At 35.6% G+C, this 19,864-nt stretch overlaps 3 protein-coding genes across 4 annotated transcripts; 1 reads left to right on the top strand and 2 right to left on the bottom strand.

Moving 5' to 3' along the window:
* Positions 1 to 1,063: 1,063 nt before the first annotated feature.
* On the bottom strand, positions 1,064 to 5,859 carry LOC111008161 (B3 domain-containing protein Os03g0120900). The gene is made up of 4 exons (XM_022280761.2): positions 4,378 to 5,859; positions 4,067 to 4,127; positions 3,806 to 3,908; positions 1,064 to 1,315 (listed from the first exon to the last, which is right to left on the bottom strand). Exon 1 carries the CDS (start codon positions 5,521 to 5,523, stop codon positions 4,435 to 4,437), a length of 1,089 nt encoding a protein of 362 aa, XP_022136453.2. The 5' UTR covers positions 5,524 to 5,859; the 3' UTR covers positions 1,064 to 1,315; positions 3,806 to 3,908; positions 4,067 to 4,127; positions 4,378 to 4,434.
* A 6,735-nt stretch (positions 5,860 to 12,594) lies between these two features.
* On the top strand, positions 12,595 to 16,578 carry LOC111008525 (subtilisin-like protease SBT3.5). The gene is made up of 11 exons (XM_022281268.2): positions 12,595 to 12,752; positions 12,857 to 12,967; positions 13,064 to 13,131; positions 13,220 to 13,317; positions 13,423 to 13,581; positions 13,667 to 14,343; positions 14,428 to 14,510; positions 14,585 to 14,842; positions 14,917 to 15,031; positions 15,567 to 15,759; positions 15,864 to 16,578. The coding sequence occupies exons 2-11, from the start codon at positions 12,875 to 12,877 to the stop codon at positions 16,436 to 16,438; spliced, it is 2,319 nt and encodes a 772-aa protein (XP_022136960.1). The 5' UTR covers positions 12,595 to 12,752; positions 12,857 to 12,874; the 3' UTR covers positions 16,439 to 16,578.
* A 274-nt stretch (positions 16,579 to 16,852) lies between these two features.
* LOC111008382 (uncharacterized) lies at positions 16,853 to 17,889 on the bottom strand. Of its 2 annotated transcripts, none has more exons than XM_022281065.2 (2): positions 17,713 to 17,889; positions 16,853 to 17,357 (listed from the first exon to the last, which is right to left on the bottom strand). In XM_022281065.2, exons 1-2 carry the CDS (start codon positions 17,819 to 17,821, stop codon positions 16,996 to 16,998), a joined length of 471 nt encoding a protein of 156 aa, XP_022136757.1. In that variant the 5' UTR covers positions 17,822 to 17,889; the 3' UTR covers positions 16,853 to 16,995. The 2 variants fall into 2 exon arrangements, with proteins under 2 accessions (XP_022136757.1, XP_022136756.1); XM_022281064.2 differs by having other exon boundaries at positions 16,853 to 17,363; positions 17,713 to 17,888.
* Between the last annotated feature and the right edge of the window lie 1,975 nt (positions 17,890 to 19,864).

The following is a 19,864-nucleotide window of genomic DNA, read 5'->3' as shown; positions in this document are numbered from 1 at the left end:
GGTTTACTAGCTAATTAACTATAATATAAGCTATATGAAGTGGTTCTGATTTCCAAAAAAAAAAGAGAAAGAAAGAAAGAGGAAAATTACTGTATAAGCTATTATCACAGTAAGAGATTTTAAATTTAACTTAGATTTGCAATGTTATTTTCTCCATGTTCATAATATATATATCTTGTTAGTTAGTTTAGCTGTGGTTGAGTCTTCTAAGTCAAAACTAAAATTCAATTCTTGAAGTGAGGTTTTATACCCTCGACATTGAGGAAGGGGCCGAGGAACCCTTATTTATCAATCCATTTCTGATGAAGTTTATTTTTGTTAAATTAAAAATAGTAGTATGATTAACTTGTTAATTCACAATAGAGTGTATTTAATTATACAAATGGATCAAAAGTGATGACTAAATATATGAGAAGGTAAAAGCAAGAGTTTCTTAGGAGAGACCAAATTGTGTTTATCTAAGAACAAATTAAATTATTAGATAAAACCTTGTAAGAAACTAAAACATAATCTCCCTCAACTTGGAGTGCATGATGATATTACCATCATTATCTTAAATTGGACTACATTATTGCTTTTTATTTTTATTTTTTGATATGTTCTCAAATACCTTTTGATGAAGTGGTCACTTTTTTTTTTTAAATCTCACAAAAAAAACATTAAGTAATTTCTCCATGCTTATCCAACTCACGACTTGTCTTTAATTTTTCTCTCATATTTTTTCTAATTATGACATTTCCATCATTCCTCTGCATTGGAGTGATTTCACTTAGCCCGTCTATGACATGTTTCTCACATTTTTTTTCAATGAATGGTGTGTTTCCCTAATAAAGAAAAGAAAAAGATGGAGAAAAAAAATATTAATTCACCATTTTAATTTTTTTCTCTCTCTATAAAGAAGATTAGTAGTATTAAGATTTGTATCATACATTTAAGTAAAAACAGTCTAAACCATGGTGGCCACCAACTACTTATTTAATATCCTATGAGTTGTTTTGACAACCAAATGTAGTAGAAGTCACAGTTGTTCCCTGATATTAGTATAGATGTGTGTAAGCTGTCCTAAAAAAAAATTTAGTTGAATATTTTACTAATATAATAATATAGTTTATGAGGAAACTTCAAATCATGTACTAGTTTTTACACAGAGATTTCATATATATATATATATATATATATATATAGCCACAATTTGGAAAGATCTCAAAAACCTATAAGAACAACACACCAAGCTAGTTTGTGAGTGAGTGAGTCAACCAAAAAAAACCAGGAAAAACACCAATATTATTGCTTCCCACTGCCATCCATCCAAAAACTGCACAACACCAAGATGAGAAACATTCAAGTTCATGAGATATCAATAACAAAATCAATAACAAGGAAAATGAGAAGATATAGATATATATCATTAATTATTACATGATCTAATTATTGTATGTATTTAATGTGTGTGTGTTACAAGAAAAGAAGCTTTAATTTCTCTAATTCTATGAGGTTGTTGTTGATTTAATTCCTATGTATATAGCAAAACAAGACTAGGGTATGCAGAATTTAAAATGTCAAAATTTGTTCTTGTGCAGTGTAGTTGAATATATAATAGTGTCAGAGACAAAGCATTTATCCCAGGATTATTTTCAATTGGGGGCAACATCACCATCTCTTCCCATTTTGTCTCTTATGGTTTAACTCCTATGTTCTTTGGTCCAAACCATGATTTATAACATTTTGACCAACCCTAAAATCTAGAGAAAGTGATAAAAATTATATTATAACTATATTTTTTTTGTAAGGGCATAAATGGAAGGTGGGAGAATTCAAATTGCAAATGCTTTAAGGGTGTAAATACCAAAAAAAAAAAAAAAAAAACTAGTGCAAATCCTATTTATTAAGTAAAGTGTATATATCTGGGAGGGAATTTCATATTATAAGCCAATTTGCCCCCCCTTTTTTTTAGCTTTGCGCTCCTGTACCTATAACTAAAGATACTTGTGCCAGCTTCAAGGTCTAGACTTGGGAGGCATAAAAAATTTTTGGTATTAAACTACCGGAATGTTCAAACTTGAGACCTCTAAACTAGTATACGATCAGGGACTCCAGCTAGACTATTTGGCTAAATTATTCAAATTAAACTCTTCAACTATATCGAACTATCTATTTGGCTAAATTTTCTCTCCCTGCTATCGTAGGGGTGAGTTATATTATAGGTTCTTCAATGTTTCGAAGTATTTTTAACGTAATTAAAATCAAATCCCTTTTCAAAATGATCTTATATGCTTTTAGATAAAGCACTTAATCAATGCATATTCTGAAATTTCTACTTCAGTTAGACACACCACTTTCCAACTGTTTTACAAAAACACTCTAGTTTCTATAAACATAACCCTATGAAAAGATCACTTCCATAGATTTGTATTGTGTCCTAACTCTTAAATGTTTTTTCTTTCCCTCCAAATAAAACTAACCCCCAAATCTCTTTTATCAATATAAAATCTATCCTGTGTAATTAAGAACATTCTAATATATAACCTACATCAAGACAAGATAAATATATAATGTATATATGATTGCGGTTCATTTATCAGAATTCCCATGCTAAAAAGCTTAGATTTCACATGGCAAAACATGAAATTTTGGATATTAAATTACTAATTAAATATATTCAATAAGGTATGCAACCAAGCAATATCCGACAAAGAAAGAAACATAGTAAGTAGTATAATTTTATGGACACATCAGAAGAAGCCTAGTAAAACATGAGTGTTTGTTCATAAACAAGTGTATCATAAAATTCTAACATTATCTACACAGATTGAAGGAAAAAAGTACTATAAACATAAGAGTAAAATCATCAGTTATAAGAGTATAAATACTTTTTTCATTCGGAGTCTGTGAGAAACATACGAAAGAGAGAGGTCAGAAGAAAACAATTCAATTTGGAGAAATGATAGATATATTATAATTACAAATAAACTTTGATAGGATGTGTAAATGGTCTTATAAATACTTTGATCAAGTTCTTTTTGAAGATTGAGAATAGGTATATGTGTTTTGAAGGGTATAAATGGAACTTTGGTATGAGATGATAATAACTTGACTACCTAGTCATTTGGACTCAATTATAGTCCATTTTACATAATTTCATCGTCCTTCAATTTATCATTAATTGGTTACCAGAACTATATCACTTAAAAATTTTGTTGCACAAATATTGATCAGATTACTTTCACAAGGTTTTACCCATAAATTTGATATACGCATATTGCAATATACAGCACTTGATCAGCTCATTGAAATTAAACACAATCAATCACATCAAATTGGAGTAGAAAGATCAAAACTGATTTATCTCTAATATACAACACAGCCATGACATACATTTATAGTAAGAGAGAGAAATAAAGGAGAAAGAATATTAATTTCGATCCTTCATATGAAGAAATTGGTAATATAAGTGAACAAAATGGCATAAATGAAAACAGTGAAATCGCACAGTTGCTACATTTAGCAAACTTGATACAAAAGCCACACAGCAAAATTTACTGCGTAAACTACAGTAGTTAAAGTTTGTTCGTAGAGAAAAATAATAATTGGATTTAGTGATCAGAAGAGAACAAAAAGAATGAAAAAGAAAGAACAAATTTTTACCATTCAGCACACACATACATTTTCATCATCATTATTAGTACCCAAGTTTGGAAAGTGAGAGAGGAGAACAAAAATGAAGGGAGCAAAATCAAGGTTCAAAAAAAATGTATGAATATAATATATGAAGAAGATGGATATTTTTTATATATCAATAGCTAACCTTTTAAAAGAGCAGCTATATATCTCTGCAACTTTTTTTTCTCTGCCAAAACCTGCATGGGCTTTGCCATTTTGTCCAACCAAGTAGAGACAGCAATCAGCACCTATACCAATATATGAAACAAATTATATATCTATTTTAAAGAAAAAGGAATAATTGTTAATTGTTAATTGTTAATTGATGAAGCTCTCATTAATTTATTCTATGCTCTATGGACAGAGCATAAAATTAAAGGCATCCTTCCCCTTAACTTAAACTTACATTTCCGTTAACAGCAAAGCCTCTCTGAAACTCTTGTCCACGAGGTCTAATCCAAAAGGCCCTACAAAGGACAAAAACATGGCGTTTGTACATAATATATTGTATAATCATTCGTTATCCCCACAGCTAAAATTGATCACAAACGATGCAGATAAAGATAGTTCAACGATTAAGGCATATCAGAACCAGGTAGAGTAGTCGGAAATCCCAACATTCTACCTATTAATTTTTTTAGTTTGATATGAATAAGGAACCATGAAAGGTAAAGAAAGAAAGGAAAAAAAGACTGAAAATTGAATAGCTATGCTCACTGTTTTGATCCTCTCTCTATTGTTGTCCAAATGTTTCTGGAGAAGTGATTGAGTTTGTCAGGTACCAAAATCAAAGGACGACGACATCGACGACTTCCCTTTTCCGAAAAAGTCAGTAGTCGGGATGATGTCGTTGTTGTTCGGCGTCGGCATTGGCAATGACATCGACATTGGCATTCCATTGTAAAGACGGAATTCGGACGACGACGTTGTTACGTCGCATTCATCCGAGTGTTCCTCCGACACGGCGCATTCCATGTTCACCCCAAACAGCCTCAATGTCTTGGCTGCAGCCCTCCCATTTCCATGACCCGCCACCGGCACCGACTCCAACACGGCCTCCTGCGGCGGTGCCCCACCGCCAGCCGCGGCGGATCTGAGGTGGTAAACAACCGGAGACCCCAAACCAGCGCCATAGATGATGGGATTATTGTTATAGGTGGAATAATTATGAAATAGGCTGACATTATTATTATTATTATTATGATGATTACTACTACTACTCAAGTGGAAAACGTGGTCCCTGGGAATAGAAGATAAGGGTGTGGCTAAAGGATTATTACTACTACTACTCCTCCACTGGTGAACCTGAAAATGGTGCTGCGGAATTGGGCCGCCGTGGAGGTGGTGGTGGTGGTGGTGGAAGTCCGGCGTGGCGGTGTGAGCAACAATTGGGCGGCGGCGCCAATCAATAAAAAAGCGATCTTTACCAACCTCGCGTTGGAAGGACACGATATCACCAGCGTCGAGTCTTTTCTCCTTGACGAAGCGGCTCCATCCTTTGGTCATCACGTAGCTCTGGCTGCTGGTCCAGTAGGAGTAACGGAACCGCCACGATTTGCCGGTACGGTCCTCGAAGTTCAAGAGCAGGCCCTTCTCGTTGGAGGAGGAATCCAAGGGGAAGTACTTCTCGGCGTGCTGTTTTGGGATGACCAAGCGGTTCAATTTTCCCACATCGCTTGGGGTAACAACTTTATCGAACATGTGCTCCTTCTCTATAAAAAGGGAAGAGCCGTATTGATGATGATGATGATCTCCAGGGGAGGATTTTTCCATCTCCTCCTCCTCAGGCTGCCCGTACTGCTGCTGCTGCTGATTCATCGCTATAATCTCTTGGGGAAATCTTGTGGACGACCCAAAATCCATGATGTGGAGTTGTGAAACATAAAACCCACAAAACCCAGATGGAAAAAGAGGACCTTTTTCACGTTTCCAAAAGAGGGTGATAATGGAGTTGCTATTGGGAGATGGGGGATGGGGGATGAGGGGAAATTTGGAGAAGAACAAGAAGAGAAAAAAGAAAAAAAAAGAAAAAAAAAACCCAGAAAGGGATAGAGGTGAGCTATTGAAAAATGTCTGCTTTTTAATTACTTCTCTTAGAGAGAGAGAGAGAGAGAAGAAAAAAGGGTTATGGCTATGAGTTATGAGGGGAGAGGAGGGTCCCCATGTATTGACCTGGTTGGGCTCATGTGAGGCTGTCTGTGTCAACATCCCTGTAGCCCTAGTTTATATATACACTAAGTTTTTTTTTTTCTTCTTTGATTAATAATTAATGATAGGAAATTAAGCATATAGGGGAAGTGGGCTCAAAAAAAAAAAAAAAAAAAAGACAGCTGTTTTAGAGGCCATGAGGTTATTATTGGAATACAAAATTGCTCAACTGGGGAAAAACTACCCAACCCCACTTTAGGACCATTTTTTTTTCTTCTTTCCTTTGCCTTTTCAATTATTACAATTGCCACACATATATACAGCTCCACACACCTTAGGGTTTGACTACTGATCTCCCCTACTTGCTATATACTCTAGATGATCAATATCAAAGTAAGATCAAGATCAAGATTATGAGACAAGATCAACAAAACTCTTCTTTTTGTTAATTGTTTTGTAATTTATAGAGAAAGAGAGAGGGGAATGGAAGAGAGGATAAAATATATGATTAATGACAATATAATATATGATCAGTTTGTCCGGTGGGTTATATACTACGGTCAGTTGGTTTGGTTGGAAAAGAACAATAGAACCTTTGGAGATGGCTCTAACACGTTAAGCCATCTGTGATATGATATTATTGTTGTAGCTTCCTCTTGGTCATTTAATTCCAATTTTTTTTTATAGTTATGATATACCTTCCGCCTCTCTTAATTGAAGGGCTTTCATTTAGATTCTCATATTTGGTATGTTTCTCACATATCTAATGAAATGATTCCGGTATCTTTACAAAAAAATTATAAAGGGAGAAAAATGTGGAAGTATTTGATTAAAGAAATGGGAAGAATTAGAGGGGAGTAGACTTCTAGAAGCCAACCACAGCTCCTTATTTACGGTTAAGGACCACAGTATCTAAGTATATTGATATGATATTGTCCACTTTTGACTTCACAAAAAGGTAAAAAAAAACCTCATATTAATAGAGATGTTGTCCCTTACATATATACTCTCGATCTTCTTCTCCTTATGCAACGTGGAAGTTTGTTTGCACTTCTTACACGCCGAACGTTACAACCCCAACATTGACTATGAGACATTTTGAAATGTTTAGTTTAGGGGCGGCCTTTATATATAAACCAAGGGACTCCCATTACTAGAAGCCCCTCTTCGGTTTTTTAAAGATTGTCAAAATTCAATTTTGACTTTTCATTTTAATTATATTATCATTGTTTTGTTTAGGAAATTAAATAAATTAAAGGCGTCCCATTCCTTGTATTCAGATTGTGGGATCATTTAATAATATTTTGGTTTATTTTCCTGATAAGGAAAGAAAGTTTCATTAAAGTCCTTATGATTTTGTAAAATCAATGTTTTCAATTTTCTTACCTGAGAGATATCATATTTAGACATCATAGAAAAAAAGTGATAAGTTAGCGTTCAACAGTTAAATTGACCTAATGAATAATTTACTAAAAAAATAGAGTGTACTAAAATTTGAGAGTCGGGTAAAATAAATATCAAGAAAATTGTTTATTATAATATAGTAGAAACATTTTAAGAAATTTACTTAAACCATAATTTTAAAATCATAAGGACTATATTAAAATTGAAATGAATCTCCAACTATAGAAAAAGAAAAAAGAAAAAGCGAATTAGCTTTCCACATAATATCGTTTATTATTATTTTTTCTTAAAGATAATGTTTGTAGAAAACCAACTTGAAGAAACAACGTGACAAATCTTTTCCATATTAAACTCCCGCCCGTGAAAAAAAGAAAGGCAAACAACTTTTAACTTGTAGCAGGCACGAAGATTAAAAAAACAAAAAACAAAAAAACAAACATTTCATATGATTATATTATATTATATGTTTAAGAGAACACAAAACCAATAAAAATCCCTAATTAGAGGTGAGATTCATTGACTTGGAAAATATAATCGATCTAATTTTTTGAGCTCATCGAACACATTATATTGACATTCAAATTATAAAAGTTATTTTTTATTCGAAGCCAAATTATCAAATATACATGCTGGCAATGTACTTTTGAATTACATTTATTAAAAATTTGGGACTGCAACTCTATACTCTACTGTCACATGAACGTTATCAACAGGATTAATTAATTAAGCTAAGAATAAAATATATTGTAATTAATGTTATAATCCCTTGATGGTTGGGGATTATCTCTTATCCAGACTTTGTTTAGTGTTTAATTAAGGGTACATGTGTTTTAGCAAAACGACAGGTGACTTTTCAGGCTACTGAATGCATAATTTGAAAATTATAGTTTAATTAATGGAAAGGGTTTCAGGATTAAATAAATTTAATTGCCATTTGGTTTTGTGTTGGAGTATATAATATAATTAAGTTAGTTGCTCCACAAAAACACTTAGGCTTGTGGGTTTTTAGTCCATTAATTAAGTTTTCTTTTCGATAAATAGTCAATTAATTAATTATTTTGTCTTATAAAAGGAAAGTACAGTTGTTTTTTTTAGTTCAATAATTACACCGTGAAAGATTGAACTTGTTAGATAGTAACAAGCTAAGTTATTTGGATATATATATATATATATATATATATATATATATATATATATATTTTAATATGGTACCATTGCATTGGGGAATAAGAGGTGGAAATTGAAATGTAGTACTGCCCATAATAATGGAGAGGTACAAATATCTAACTAATTAATGTTATATTTAGCTTGAAACAATTTTGATTATGATTAAATTACCAATTTAGTTTTAATAGTTTGTACTTAATTTCATAATTTATTTTTATAGTTTAAAAAGTTTCAATTTCGTTTCAAAGGACTTTTTTGGTTGTAATTCAATTAAACTTCTCCTATATATATCTTTGAACGGAAAAATAGCCTCCTTGGTATGTTATTCACATACGTACTCATCAATAAAGTGATTTCCTTTATATATATATAAAATGTAACTCACGAGCAAGTAAACAAAAAGCGTGTTACTTTTTCTTTAATTATTATTATTATAAGAATCCATTTCATTCACGTATGTAAGGTACATACATCATTACATACATCAAAAGGAGGCTTATGTAAAAGCACATCAATTAAGGTCAATATTGGAGATATTATAATTACAAAATAAAGTGGATCTCTTTTTGACCAAGTTGAGGTAGATAAAACAATTTCGTCTAAAAGGGGGTTGCATTTTCAGCTACAGCACCCATGAAAATTCCCTTATTCCTTTCGATCCAAAGATGCCAAATGGTAGCTACAATTGCATTCAACTTTAAAATTTGGCTTTGGTTTGGGTTGCAATCATATAGCCATTATTCGATAAAAACATCAATTTTTTGAGGTAAAAGAATTTCCTAGGCAAAAATAATACTTGAATCTATGCCAAACCCAAGATGCCAAAATAACATTTGAGAAAAATAATATCTAAAGATTCTGATTGAGCCAAAAATATGATCAAAAGATTCTATCACATTTTCAATATAGCAGTGACCATTACTATATAACAACACAAACGTTTTGTTAGGTCTAACCAAATTTTAATATTTGAATAAAATTTTAAAATAATAGAATCACTGAATATGATTCTAAACACAAACTATAAGAACCATAATAAAAATTTTAAAATCGTATATGGTCCAAATTCACAACCATGGGTAATTAATTAAAATGTTTTAATTAATATATGCAAATGGGTGTTAGAGAGATTTGTGGTGGTCACAACAAGGCAAGAATTTGGCCTCTACCTGTTTAGCTAGGTTGGTCAAAATTGCACTAATTAATGTGTCACCAGACCATATCATAACAAATATTAATTTAATAAATATATTCTAATTGAGACAGAGAGGTGATTCCCATGTCTATGGTTTGTAGAACACAAATTAAACATCCAATCTCACTGTAATTTCAAGTAAAAAAAGAGATTAATTATGAATAATATATACTCTACTAACATCAAGGCTATAAAACCAGCCCATGAGTCCTCCAAAGACACTTAAAATTTATGCATATTCCGAATATTAAAATGAGGAACCAGCCATGTTGCCAGCCAGCTACAGAACAGGGGATACCATACCATAACCCTAAGCTTGCTTGTATAAATTTTTTTAATTAGGTTTCACATAATCTCACAATAAAAAAATAAAAAAAACTGATTTAGGGTTTTGTTTATTTCAATTGTTTTACAGGCTGACGTCAACATGTTAATACATAACTAGAAAAACCCAAGTTATTTATTTATTGAATAATCGACGATAAATTAACGCCAAGTAGTAAAAAACGATTCTTTTTCTAAAACTAGTGACTAGAATAGATATCTTGGAAAAATAGCATCAATTTAAAAGTTGCATATGAGTGTCCATTAGAGGGAATGAAAAGCATTGTTCTTAACAAGGAAAATTTGTTCAAGATCATATCAAGATGATATGGTATTGTGATTGATAAGCGAAAGCAAGCGCGCGTTGGAGAAAGGATTGTGAAGAAGAGATCGAAGAGGGCGCACGTGGAAGGCAAAAGATAAAAGGGCAGCGAAATGGTCCAGGTCCAATAAATAATACAGTTAAAGCATTAGTAATCCGTCTAGGACGAGGAGGGTAGAGGAAAGTGAGAGGGGGGCCAGGGGGAGATGGAGTATGACACATCACTGTGGGGTTATTAATGGCAATGGTGAGAGTGGAGACACAAGACCTCCCATTCCCATATAAATTGTTTCGAGTTTTCCCACTCTTGGCTGCCTTTTTTAATTTGGAAGAGAGAAATTTGAATGCATGTGTTTGGTTGGATGGTAGCATATAGGAGGTACGTGGGAGGCGTAGGGTGAGGACCACGAAGGTAAGGCAAAGGCCAGAGCCCCGCCCCGCCCCGCCACTCCCCCGCCACGCCACGCCCCGCCCCGCCCTCTCGCGCGCCCACGCAGATGCACATGGCATTGGCATTGGCGTTTGGACCACGCCGCGCGCGCACTCTACTACTTCCAGTTGGCGGCTCTTTTGTCTCTTCCCCCCTATTCTATTCTATTCTATTCACTGATCCATTCACACAGTCCCATGTTCAACCCCTCTATTCATCTCATCATATACTTCATATAATTCTTTTATGTTTGTTTATGGGGGCAGATGCACATACACACATATTTATATATATATCATATGATATTGCACCAGCCACCCTTTAATCTTCTAATCTCTCATCTCTATTTTTATTTTTCTTCTTTTTTTCCCCCTGAGTTTATGATGGTTTCCTCATAATTCCATTTTGCCTTATACCCAATAATTTCTATAGTGACGTTGGATACGCTTCTAAAGAAGCATAAATAGATGAACTGATCTAGTTGTTGTGCTCCCACCAAATGTGCCATAAAAGCGTACTCACTAAAGTGTATTGCGGTTGGATTTCGTTGAAGGAAAAATTAAAGAGGTGGTTAAGGAATATATGCTTGTATTATCTTGTCTTTTTAGTGGCCTTGAATGCCGTAGATTTATGAATTTTATGGGGACCAATCTTATGTTAGGTTACTGTCTTAAGAAAATTTTCTTAGAAAACATGCGAGAGAAGATAAACATGTTGAAAATACTTATGTTGATTTGTAAGGATAGTTAGAAGTTACCATGCGTGATCTAAATAAATGTGTGGTTGTATTTTTTTAATCTTTACTTTTGATTTAGATTTATTTGTTTCTAAATTCACCTTTTAAATACATTTGCAGATGCCCCATAAATTTGAGAAAGTATTCATGGAAGCTAGTACATGCAACTGGATACGGGAGCAAAAGAAAATTAAATTATAGTTCCACCACACACATCGCAGGTTAAGATGGGGACAACCACAACAAATAAAATTATTTGTTACAAAATAAAAATTTGTTTTGTTGGATTGAAATATAGAAATGTTGACAAATCTAACTAGTAATGAGCTTGGTAGAATGCCAACTATGCATAGTTTGAACAGTGATATCCACGACACTTAGCTATTGTCGATTCCCAAGATATTTTTGGCTGAATCTTCACACCTGATCCACTGTATGCTTTGATTTGTTTTATGATCAATTCTTTCTTTATTTGCTTAGAAAGTGGTACTAAAAAAAAAAAAAAAATTGCTTAGAAGGTGGCGGCCAAATATTCCAACATGGGCTGGGCTTCATTTTCAATATGAATTCGTGGGTACCATATATGGGCTTCATTTTTTCTAGTGCAAAATGGGCTGGGTCTCCCTCGCTCGTGAGCCGAGGTCTGAAATTCCTTTGATCCAGCATGACATCCAAGAGAGGGCTTCCATATATTTTTTTTTTGGTATTTATTTGATTTTTCTTTACTAAATTTACCTATAATTTATGTCTCATTTATTTATCTGCAATCAAAATGAAAAAAAAATGACATAAAAATCAATCGAAATGTTATTATTTTAATGTTGTTTACCAAAATTTTTAGAATTAGAATAAAAAATCTTTTGATATTGTTTACTCAACTAAGTAATGGGTTTTAGACGAGAGAAAATGTAAAAATTATAAGACACACAAAATGAGAATGAAATTGATGGGTTGTAGAGAAATTAAATTATTTTTTTTAAGGTCAGTGATGAGTTCGAACCCCTCCCCACATGTTGCAAGCCTCGATGGGAGAGGAAGAGATCAAAATAGGGCATTCCAGGTCAAAAATAATTATTTCCTTTTTTAAGTGAATAGAAAGTTTGATGTAAATCCTGCCGTTCATTTCACTCAAATCATTGGTTTCATTGGGTAAATATCATCAATGGAAGGGAAATTTTGATTCCAATTCGAGGGGGCTTTTGATTTCACAAATAAACAAGATGGTTCTTTATCCTAAATTAATTTTCATTCAAACAAGACTTTTCTGGAGCCACAATTTCCGCAGACCTGAAGTTTCCTACCAAAGCACCGCACCGAAACTTTCTTAGATTTGCACATATTTCAATCTAGTTCATCGCCATAACAGGTAAAAAAACAAAAGCTTTTCTTGGTTTCTATTAGTTTTGTGTTGGAATAATCTGATGAAGAACTTCAGTCCAAACCCATTACTGTGATCTCTTAACTTTATAGTGACACTGACAAGACAAGATGAGAAACAGGGGATGGTTCCTTGTACTGATTTTATACGCATCAGTCTTCGTCTTCCAGAAACCGACTGCAAAACCAGAGGCAAGTGGCGAGGTTCGTATTAGAGATTCAGAAAGAAACCCAACATCGAAATAGTTAAAGTTCCCTTTTTTAGAAGCAGCTTACAATTATATTTCTGAATTTGATCAGCTTCTTCACATCGTGTACCTCGGAGAGAAGAAGCAACATCATGATCTTCTCGCTACTATATTGGGAAGGTAATTGCAAATTCCTAATTTTCTAAATATTCTAATCCATAAGGCTCAAAATCTGATTCAAATAAACTATTTATCTTATTGACTGAAGCAAGAAAAAGGCCTCGAAAGCGACAGTGTACAGTTATAAACATGCGTTTTCTGGGTTCGCGGCCAAGCTCACCAAGTCTCAGGCTCATCAGCTCGCTGGTATATGTACTATAAATTTGTTTCTCACTGATTTTTTTTTTTTATGTGGGTTTTGGTTTTTGTTGATGAAAAGTTGGAATGCTGCTCTTAATCACTGAACTGTAGAGATTCCTGGGGTGCTTCGAGTTCTTCCAAATGTTCTCTATGATCTCCATACTACCAGAAGTTGGGATTTCCTCGGAGTTTCCCCTTCTCCATATTCCCCGAATCTTCTGCACAGCAGTAATTTGGGTGATGGCATAATCATCGGAATCATCGATTCAGGTCAATTTAAGCTGCTTTTGAGTTGAATAGTAATTTAACAAAGGAGAAAAAATAACAGAGGTCTGTAATCGGGTTAACTTTTCAGGGATTTGGCCGGAATCGGAGGCTTTCAATGACGACGGATTGGGGCCGGTGCCACGGCGGTGGAGAGGCACCTGTAAATCTGGAGAGAAATTCAATGCCTCAAGAAACTGCAATAGAAAAATCATAGGAGCCCGTTGGTACGTGGATGGGTTCAAAGCAGAATTCGGCGAATTCAACAGATCCTCAGCCACAGAATTTATTTCCCCAAGAGATTCAAACGGACACGGAACTCAGACGGCGAGCACCGCCGCCGGCTCTTTCGTGAGCAACGTTAGCTACAGAGGCCTGGCCGGCGGGACTCTGAGGGGCGGCGCACCGCGGGCGCGGTTGGCCATGTACAAAGCCTGTTGGAGTCTGCCCAGCGGCGGCGGCCAGTGCGCGGCGGCGGACGTCCTGAAGGCGCTGGACGACGCCGTTCAGGACAGAGTGGACGTTCTGTCTCTGTCGCTGGGGAAAAGCGTTCCTCTGTTTCCGGAAGTGGATGAAGAGAACGTGGTCGCAATTGGGTCCTTTCATGCCATATCGAGGAACATTCCGGTGGTCTGTTCCGCCGGAAATGACGGGCCATCTTCGGAGACGGTGCTGAACACTTCGCCATGGATCTTGAATGTTGCAGCCAGCTCCATGGACAGAACTTTTCTGGCAACCATTGTTCTGGGAAATAACAACACTTTTCTCGTAGGTTGAAAATTTTGATGAATTTATAAGTTTGATCAAATTTATGAAGTGAATTCAGGATTAATATGGCCTTACTTGTTGCAGGGGCAGACTCTGTTCTCCGGGGAGGAGATTGGATACAGTGGCTTGGTATACCCAGGATCGGGGTTGCGGCAAGAAGTTGCAGGGTTAGTTAAATTAATGACTTCATTTTCATAAGTATAGAAAAATGACTGAATTTGTGAATGACCCAACGTTGCAGCCTCTGCGAATTGGTGCCATTAGTGAATGGCAGCAAATGGATGGCTGGAAAAGTGGTGCTCTGCTTCAGCAGAGCGGTGGCGATGAATCCAATAGCGATATCGAGAGCGGCGGAGGCAGTGAAAGCAGGAAACGGCGTGGGGCTGATCGTGGCGAGGCATCCTGATGATATCTGGTTCGCATGTGCCGACGATTTCCCCTGTTTTCTAGTCGATTTGGAGATTGGGTCCAAGATTTTCTATTACATCCGAGCCACCAGGTAAGAGCCAGAACGCAAATTTGCCTTGCTATCTTATCTTGTACCTGGCAATGAGAGTTTTTTGAACCGTGTAGTTCTCCTTTGGTGAGATTGGGCCGTTCGAGAACCATCACGGGCAACCCCATTTCCGCACACATTGCATATTTCTCATCCAGAGGTCCCAACTCTGTTGCACCAGCCATTCTCAAGGTAACTTACTCTCAACAGTGGGATGATTCTAGGATTATTATTATTTTTTTAATGGAAAATAAATACAATAGATCTACCGTAAATTGTTAGTATCATAATAATGACTATCTAAAATTACACAATTGAAGACATCCTCGCTAAACCCACTAAAACTCTTTTTCAAACACTGTTCATGACCACTCAAGTAAATTCTATACCAACGAATACAATGCTCAAAACACCTAGTTATAGGGACTTCTACACCTAATATAAAGCCTAAACGAAAAAGGACTCGAAAAACGAAATTCTAGGCAGAAACAGAGTCAGTAGTGTCGTGGCACTGCAGGACATCGCCTAGCTGCTGCCTTCTCGGTAGCTCGCTTGCTGCATCTCTTCTCTTGGGTTCATTGCACCATGACGCTGAGGATGGCGCCTAGGCATCTTGATGTAGTGCCTAGGCACTGCGACTTCGACTCTCTTGGCCTGGCTGTTTTCTTTCTCCTGTTTTGGCTCTATTAACCCAATGATTATTAACTGACTGTGGTTTATTGAACAGCCGGATGTAGCCGCACCTGGAGTGGCAATATTAGCAGCCACTTCTCCACTCGACCCAACAAATGATAGAGGTTTCACCATACAAACTGGAACTTCCATAGCAACGCCTCATGTCTCAGCCATTGTGGCTCTTCTCAAATCACTTCATCCCACTTGGTCCCCTGCTGCCATTAAATCAGCCATCGTCACAACTGGTATCCTATAAGGCTATAACCCTGCTGCTGTTAAGTGTTTGCCTTCTTTGTTTTGATTCAGTGATATCACTTGATCACTTAAACATGTCACTCACTCACTGCAGCATGGAACACCCACTCTTCGTCTGGCGTCCCGATTCTCACCGAGGGATCTCCTTGGAAGCGTGGGGATCCGTTCGACTACGGAGGAGGAATAGTAAACCCAAACGCAGCTGCAAACCCAGGACTGATATACGATATGGCCACAGCCGATTACATCTCCTACTTCTGCTCAATGGGTTACAACAACTCAGCCATCTCTGTTCTAACACAGGACAAAACAGAGTGCCCAACACAAGACCAAATTTCTATATTGGATTTAAACTTACCCTCCATTACAGTTCCAGCGCTAAGTAACTGGAACACTGTTACAAGAACTGTCACTAATGTTGGAAACTTGACATCCGTTTATAGAGTTGTGATCGACCCTCCAATTGGAACGAGGGTAGAAGTGGAGCCTCCTGTTTTGGCCTTCAACGCTACGGTCAGGAAGTTGTCGTTCAAGGTTACCATTTGGAGCCTTCTTGAGATGGACTATGGATTTTCTTTTGGAAGCATAATTTGGAGTGATGGGGTGCATCTTGTTCAAAGTCCCTTGTCAGTAAGAATTCAAATTCAAAGTCCCTTTCATCTGTATTAGAGCCTTACACAATATACACACACAATCTTCTGCCAATAATGTATATTTCAATAATGGTATGACATACATTCCAAACTAAATAACTAAATAGTCAATGATATTGTTTGATGGTCGTATCCTAAACAAAAGACTATTGAGCCTCGCGTGACTTAACTATCTTAGAAGTTCTTATGCAAATTGAGATGTAGTCTTGTTTATGTAAACAATAGTTATGCTTGCCAAAAATGTCTATTTTTTGTTCACCACCCATAAAAATTGGACAGTTTTTTAATATTTTAAGAAATAGAAAAATATATTTTTTATACATTTATCTCTCTTACTTATAAATTTAACCATCAAGTATTATTTTTTATTTATATACCATAGATTTTTTCTACCTTCAAACTTTTTCAACTTTTGTATAGAATATAAACATGAGAGAAGGAATTCAACTCCGTTTTATTAAGCTTTGAGAATTGAAAAACTCACAATGGAAATCTCTTCTTTAGTAAATATATATATATGTATATAATATGATATTCAACTGGATAAAAGACTTGGCATGCAACGCCAAAAAATTATTCCTTTGAAAACCAGGAGCCGCCGGGCTGATCAGCATTCTCCTTGGCCACCTTCTTGGCCTTAGCCCCACCTTTGTCGCCCTTATGGCCTTCTTCATGGAGATCAGAGATGTCCATGTGAACCCCCGGGTCGTTGCCGGAGTAGCTGCCGCCGAACATGATGGAGTTGTTTATGGCCTGAAAGTTGCTGTTGATGTAGGAGGTGAGGGCCTCGTTCTCGTCCCCCGCCGCCCCCTCCAGCTTGGTCGTCTTGCCGTTCAACTCCGCGCGCATGGTGGCGCCGGTGTTGGTTCCGGCCAGTGTGATGACGCTTGAGCCTTGATCATCCACCACTTCATGGTGGTGGCCTGAACCGCCTCCTGATGCTACCGAGCGTCAAAATAATTGAAGCAATTAATAAGAGCCATCCAAATAGATTATTTATTACTCCTCAAATTTTTATAAACACATAGTCATGATTTGTGAATACTACTTAACTTATGAGATTCAATTCGTATCACTTTATGGTATCTATAAAAAATTAAATTTACCATAACCCAAAAGCGTAATATTGATTTAATATAGTATCTAAACAGAGGTCATATCAGTCATATGTTTTCAATGTGTGATCCTTAACATGTCCCTTCAAGATCTGCTATCAATCAAATTAAACTCAACCTGGGGCCAGTAGCCACAATCAGCAAAATCGAAGTATCAACGATGCTGCATTTTTACCTCCTTTCCGAATCAAACCTAGGCGAGTCGTGAGGGAGGAGACCATTTCTCTAACGTCACGGTCGAATTCCCTGTGCTTCTCGCCGTCGTTGGCGGAGGAGTGGGCCATTTGGACTGTAAAATAAGCTGAAATGGGAAGGCCAATTAATTTTGGTAATGAGTTGAGAATGAGAGGAGATGGAAGAATTGGGGTATAAAAAGGGTGGGAGGGGAATAAAGGGCTGCCTTCAATGCGAATATATGGATTTATTGTGCCTTCAGTAACTGCAAAAAAGAGACTAGAGAATTGCTTCACAAATGGGTTTTGTGGTTTGTGCTTCCCTTTTGTGAGACTCAAGGGTTTTTGGGCTAAATTTGTTTTCGTTTCTTCATAGTGTATGGAATAAAGGGTAATATATATCCAATCTAGTAGGAGTAGAGATCACATTAGAATTTATTGTACTTTGTTGTCACAAGATGATCTAACTTCGTATTCCAGGGAATAAATTAGATGATAAGGGGGAAAAAACATGTGGGAAAGATTTAACTTTTAAGTAGCCATTTATTTTTTTTAGTACAATAGGTAGGGTTAGAATTGAAGTTCACGATCTCTGAAATATTTATTTTAATCAATTGAACTATGTTAAAGGTTTACAAGTAGCCATTAAATTAAGCCAAAACATGTGTGCTTAGTGTGCGACCCAGCAACCTACTAGCAATAGGGGAGAAAACATAGCATGTCGCAACAAAAGCTTGATTGGAGGCATCTACAAAATATTGTCATCTGTTCCAAATACAAAAGTCCCTAAGCGCCCGGAGTGGGTGACGACCCTACGCACAGTCAACAACAGCACCAACTCTACGAAGTTAGAATCGAATCTTTCTATTTGGCTTTTCCAAAATAAAATTTGTTCGCTTCGCCTGCATATTATTATGGCAGAAATGAACATATTATTTTCAAATCGATTGATAGATAGCCTGATATGTTCTTATAGATGGAAAGAGTCGAAATATCTCCGGAGGGAATCATATGGAGAAATCTCCTATTTTTATCTTATTCTATGCTAATTTGAGTCCATTATTACTATAAATTTTCAATTTTACACTTTAAGTTGGATGAGTAGGATAACTTTTACTTTTTATTAGATTTTGTTTGGATAATTGTTAAAAAAAAAGAAAGTATTTTGGTGTGTTTAGTGTATTACAATATAAAGGCATGATAATATGAAATTAACGAGACCTTGAGAAAGTAATATTAAACTTGATTTGGTTGAAAATGTTGATCTTTTATGTATTGGTTTGCCTTGACTTTAATTTTCTAATTTGTTCTTTTTAGTACAACATGTGGGGTACTGAGGGATCGAACTTTCAACCTCATGATTGGAGATATATGTCAATTCCCGCTGAGCTATGATCGCTTTGACAATATACTAATTTGTTAATGCTTAATTCTTGTTGAAATTAGTGAATTATTAGAGAATTTTTTTCATTGCTTTTCATTGAAATTAGAGAAGTAAATGTAAGAAAAAGTAAAAAGTGTATATCATTCGTTCAGTTTAATGAAATATAGAAGTTTAAGGCAAAAATATCAATTAATCTTTTTATTTTTTATTATTATTGTTTTTTTTAGAATAAAATATATTGAAAAAAATGGACTGATATCTAAAAAATGTGCTAATACACGAAGGGATTTTAGCAAAACCCAAACTCCACACGATATGTTCCCCATCTGCCTGAAACGACCAAAATTTTTATCTCTCGCCCGATGAAACGTATGTAGAACACCGATTTCTGAACCACAAGAGCTCTAATTTCGTCCACGATACAAACAATTTTGGTAATATCATCATCTTCTTCCTTCAGCAACTTTGCCACTTCTAGGGAATCTGTTTCGAGGGGAATTTCGAACCCCTAGCTTCGTTCGTCTCATATACACCTTGTTGCTTGCACCAGAGCTCCATTTGAAGCTTTTTAAGTTTTAATTAGGGTGAAAGTTTAGATTTTTGTTTCTTTAAAAATGGAGCTGGATGAAATTATTATTAATTACCCCTTTAAATTCAAATTGAAATGAAATTTAAAATCAACTCATTATATAAAAACTAGACTATTCAAATGAATAGTAATTTTAATTTGCACCAAAATATAAAGTGGCGTTTATGTTGTTTATTTTGAT

This window comes from Momordica charantia (genome assembly GCF_013281855.1).
Source record: "Momordica charantia cultivar OHB3-1 chromosome 10 unlocalized genomic scaffold, Mcharantia_2.0 BLBB01000010.1, whole genome shotgun sequence".
Lineage (NCBI taxonomy): Eukaryota > Viridiplantae > Streptophyta > Magnoliopsida > Cucurbitales > Cucurbitaceae > Momordica > Momordica charantia.
The sequence above is the reverse complement of the archived record's forward strand: the minus strand, read 5'-3'. Positions and strand labels throughout refer to the sequence as shown.